The sequence below is a fragment of the Heterodontus francisci genome, unplaced genomic scaffold, assembly GCF_036365525.1.
Source record: "Heterodontus francisci isolate sHetFra1 unplaced genomic scaffold, sHetFra1.hap1 HAP1_SCAFFOLD_1059, whole genome shotgun sequence".
In the NCBI taxonomy this organism is placed as follows: Eukaryota; Metazoa; Chordata; class Chondrichthyes; order Heterodontiformes; family Heterodontidae; genus Heterodontus; species Heterodontus francisci.
The window spans coordinates 164,756-169,727 of NW_027141634.1; the positions used below are offsets into that span (position 1 = coordinate 164,756).

Genomic DNA, 4,972 nt, shown 5'->3' on the forward strand with positions numbered 1-4,972 from the left:
TGTTTGGAGGTCTATAGTACACTCCCAGTAGTGTGATTGCCCCTTTTCTGTTCCTTAGCTCAATCCATACGGCCTTCTTTGATGAACCTTCCAACATATCATCCCTCCTCACAGCTGGAACAGTTTCCTTGACCAGAATTGCCAATCCCCCTCCTTTCTCATCCCCCTCCCTATCGCGTCTGAAAACCCTGTGACCAGGAACGTTGAGCTGCCATTCCTGTCCCTCCTTAAGCCATGCTTCTGTAATAGTTATGATATCATACTGCCACGTGTCTATCTGTGCCCTCAGCTCATCTGCTTTATTTGCTGTAGTCCTTACATTGAAATAGATACCCTTGAGCACTGCCTGGCTGATTTGTGTTTCAACGCCATTTCCCACATTCGCTCCATTTGCTTGACACCCTTGCCCAGCAAAAATCCATCGATCTAAGTCTTGAAAGTTTCACTTGACGCCCTCCCTGTGGGGGAGTGGGTTTCAGATTGTGAACAAGTGCTTCCTGTCATCAACCCTGAAGAGCCCAGCTCTAATTTTATGCTACTGACCCCTTTGTTCTGGCCTCTCCCCCCACCAGAGGAAACAGTTTCTCTCTATCTACCCTATCAAATCCTTCAATCATCTTAAACACCTCGATTAGATCACCCCGTAGTCTTCTATACTTGAGGGAATAACAGCCTAGTCTGTGCAAACTGCCCTCGCAATTTAACCCTTTAAACCCCTGGTATCATTCTGGTGAATCTGCATTACATCCCCCTCCAAGGCCAATCTATCCTTCCTGAGGTGCAGGGGCCCAGAACTGAACACAGTTACTCCAGATGGGGTCTGAGCAGAGCTCCGTACAGCTGTAACATAACTCCCACCCCGGTGTCTTCCAGCCCCCAGATAAAGGCCAACATTCCATTAGGCTTTGAGTTATTTTTTTGTACCTGTCCGCCAGCTGTCAGTGAGTCCCGTACATGGAGCCCGAAACCTCTCTGCTGCTCCAACATTCCGAGTCTCTCACCAGTTGGAAGATGCTCCGATCAGTCTTTCTTCAGTACAATGTGGATGACCCCTCCCCCCCCACCCTTTACTCTTCCCCATATTGAACACCATCTGCTACAGTTTTCACCATTCATCTATCAATATCCCTTTGCAACTACTGCTCCCATCTCCACTAGTTACTGTGTCACCGAACATGCATACATGGATCTCTATTCCTTCAGCCAAGCCATTGATAAACAGTGAAAAGCAGAGGCCCTATTAAACACCTCTGGGAATTTAAGTAGATACTCATTATCCCCGCTCTCCGTCTACCTCCAAACTAATTCCCTAGCTATGTCAATAGATTGCCTCCCATTCCATCCTTCCTAACAGCCTCTTATGTGGAACCATATCCAATGCCTTCTGGAAGTCCATATAACTGACATTCATAGACACTTCCATGTCCACCAGGTTAGCGACCTCTTCAAAAAAAAAACTCAACCTGCTTAGTTTTACATGAGTTACTCCTCACAGAGTCTCGTGAGCTCTCTTTGATCAGTTCATGTAGGTACCAAGTGCTCATTCATTCTGGCCTTAATGACAGATTCCAGTCATTCCTGCCATGAGACCAATAGTCATGATCAGGAGCCCTCCCTCTTTAAGTAGCTTCTCCGCGGAGGATAAGAGACGGCAAGTAAAGGCGGAACATCAGTACCTGTTCCAGGCCGCGCCATGATGATCTCCTTCTTCGGCGCCGGGTGGTTGAACTCTCCGAGCTGTGAGGGGACGATGACGGGAAGCAGGGCTGCCGGCGAGGGGTGGAAGGCCACGGGTTGGATGGGCGGGTCCTGGCAGGAAGGGGTTAAAGCCGCAACCATGCCGAGCCCCCCGGCTGGCTGGCCCGGGGAGGCAGCGCGTGCCATGCCCTGGATGCGGTTGGCATTGATGGGCACGGGGGCCTGGAGGGGTGCTTTGCTGCTGGCGGCGGAGTGGCGATGGTGCTCCTTGGTGCCCCCCTTGACCGCCCGAGGGCTCCCCCCTCCCCCCCGGACCCCCTCCCCGCCCAGGGGCCGCTCGGTGAACCTGGCGGGCAGCGGCACATCGGGGTTGCGGACGATGACCGGCGAGTCTCGCTGGGCGGCCGGCACCCGCCGGACCGAGGGGCTGGCTGCCATGGGGTCGGAGGTCATGGCGGCGGGCGGGGTCAGCAGCAGAGGCGAGGGCTGGCGGGAGCGGGGAAAGGGACCTGCCGGGGGCGAGACGGCCTGGAAGCCGGCCGGGACAGAGGGGGTTGGGGTATGGGGGACAGACTCCACCCCCGAGTCCACACTGTCACTCTTGTGGTAGTCGCTGGCTGCCGTCGCGGCAGAGACAGCACAGCCATGGGCCCAGTCAGCCTTGCCCTTGGTCTTGCCGGGGCTCATGGGTACAGTGAAGGTCAAGCTGGTCTGGAAGCTGGGCTGGATGCCAGAGGAGTGGCGCTCGCGCTGGTGCAGTTGCTGCTGCTGGTGATGGTGATGTACCATCTCTGGCGTCAGTACGCCGAGCTTGGGTGTGCTGGCGTGCCGGTGGCGGGAGGAGGAGGAGGAGCAGGAGGCCCGCTGGATGACGGGCGAGGCAGTGATCGGGCTGAAGCTGGCCGGCCGGAAGCCAAAGAGGGGCGAGGGCGAGGGCGAGGGGGCGGGGGAGAAAGGCGACTGGTTGGAGACGGGCGAGAAGCCGGGCGTGCCCGAGCGCGAGCTGCCCAGCGACACCAGCATGTTCGCCGCGTCGCACTCGTCCGAATTGAAGCTGGAGAGGTCGGAGGCTGCCAGCAGCCGGGGATGGGGGTCAGTGCGGGCGCTGCTGGCCTCGCTGTCCCGGGACGTCTCGTCCCAGTCGAACTCGGAGCTGCCCTCGCGCAGGCCGCTGGCCCTGCCGTCCGAGGCCCCCTCCAGCTCCTTGGTGCGCATGGAGAGGTGGCGGGAGCAGTAGCCCCGCCGCTGAGACTCCTTCATGCAGCTGTCGCGGGAGCACAGCCGCCGCCACTGCTTGCCGTTAAATTTCTTGCGGATGCCGTTGGGCGTGCAGACCACGTCGCCCTTCTTGTACTTGTGCTGTGCCGCTGCAGCCGCGCTGGCGGGCGCCAGGGGCGTGCGGGAGCGGGAGCCGGGCGTCAGGCGGCTGTCGAGCGACACGCTGCTGCTGGTGCTGCCCCCACCATCCTGGGGGGCCGGCTGCTGCTGCTGCTGCTGCTGCTGAGGGGGTGGTGGGGCGGGCGAGGATGGCAGGACACCGGAGTGCAGGGCAGACCCCGGCATGTCCTCCCGCCTGCCCCCGCCCATGTTCAGGCTCAGCGTGAGGACCTCGGCGTCTTCCGGCTGCCGGGGCTGGGAGGGTGGGCCGGGGGGTTGCTGTCCCAGGGGCGAGGGGCTCCTCTCAGGTCGTGCCCCGGCCGCAGTCTCCTGGGCCCAGGGCGCCCGCAGGAGGCGCAGGTCATTGAGCGTCACCCAGGCCCCCTCCGGCTGCCCCTCATCCTGCCCGACCTGGTCGAAGAGGACCCTGAAGGGGGTCGGCCCCTGCCCAATCTCGGCCACCAAGCCGTCCCGGAAAGCCAGCTGCTGTGGACTGGCACGGGCACAGACGCGGGTGCCCGGGGCCAGGGCAGAGGCAGGTGGTGCCAGGTCCAGCAACACGCTAAGCTCGCCCCCGCCTTCACCCTCCCCGCCCCACGCGCCCTCAAAGTAGGTGACGACCCGGTCCCCGTCAAACTGCACAGCCAGGTCTCGGCAGTGCCGCCGGCAGTGCCGCAGAGTGCCGGGCCGGAAGGCACCATTTCGGCGCGCCAGGACACGCTGGGTGGCGAGGGGCCGGGCCGCGCGAGGGGGCCTCTCAGCCTCGTCCTCCTCGCAATCGGCCGAGTGCTCGCTGGCTGTCTCAGTGCCGGAGGAGCTGGCGGTGGGGCAGGGGTCATCGGCCGGGATGTGGGGCGGGGGCTCCTCCGGCACAGGGGGGGCGGGTGGGTTGGTACGGCCGCTGACCCCTGATCCCTCGCTGCTGTTACTGCTTGAATCGTCTCGCCCCTCGGCGCCCGACAGGTCCTCCACCAGCTTCTTGCGAGGTGCCCGGGACTTGAAGGTGGCCGTCTTGCGGTTGGACGTCCCCTCGACCTTGCCAGTCTCGCCGGCCGGCCGCCCCTCCTCCCGGGGCTGACATCCGGCCTCAGCCTCCTTTGACCGGCCAGGCTGGCTCCTGGCCTCTGCCTGGTTTCTGACCCCGGCCTCTTTGACCTGCGACTCCTGCCCTTTGATCTCCTTGGGCCGACCCTCGTGCTTGCCTTGGGCTCTCCTCGTGGTGGGCGGACCCTGGGGCTGCTGGGCTGTGCCCGTTGTCTCAGCTCCCTCCTCTCCTTGCCGGCGCTTGACGCCCCTCTGTCGCCCGGCGGGAGGGGACCTGCTGCTGCCCGAGGCGGTCGGCTTCCTGGCGGACTTCATTGTTCATTTTAGTTTAGCAATAGAGTCTAGAGAAGGGAATACAACAAACAACGCAATCAGTCACTGAGCGAATCTGTGAGCCGGGCACCCACTCACCAGTCCTCTGCCCAAGTACCAACTTGGACAGGGGACCCCAAACATGCAGACAGAGTGTGCCACATTCATGCACGTCATAGATGACTAAGGAGGGATGAGGGTGGTCCCACATAAGAGGTGGGAGCAAGAGGAGGCCACTCGGACCCTTGAGCCTGCTCTGCCATTGAATAAGATCATGGCCGATCTTCTGCCTCAATGCCACTTTTCTGTCCTATCTCTATATCCCTTAATTGCCTTTAGTGCCCAAACATCTATCGATCTCTGTCTTGAATATACTCATCAACAGACACATCCTCTGGGACAGAGTATTCCAAAGGTTCCCCACCCAAGACACTTCTCTACTTCTCAGTCCTCAATGGTTGACATAACAATCTGTGTCGCTGATTAAAAATCAAGTGTCCTTGGCGGAGGAGGCCATTTAGCCCCCTCAGGCCTGTTACAC

General features: G+C 60.5%; 1 protein-coding gene across 1 annotated transcript; it reads right to left on the minus strand.

The window, feature by feature from the left end:
* Nucleotides 1–1,602: 1,602 nt before the first annotated feature.
* LOC137364258 (protein capicua homolog) lies at nt 1,603–4,458 on the minus strand. The gene has a single exon (XM_068027586.1). It carries the CDS (start codon nt 4,432–4,434, stop codon nt 1,603–1,605), a length of 2,832 nt encoding a protein of 943 aa, XP_067883687.1. The 5' UTR covers nt 4,435–4,458.
* Between the last annotated feature and the right edge of the window lie 514 nt (nt 4,459–4,972).

Bases quoted from the DNA above. Each gene is read 5' to 3' on its own strand.
- LOC137364258 (XM_068027586.1), bottom strand. From the start codon at position 4,434: ATGAAGTCCGCCAGGAAGCCGACCGCCTCGGGCAGCAGCAGGTCCCCT.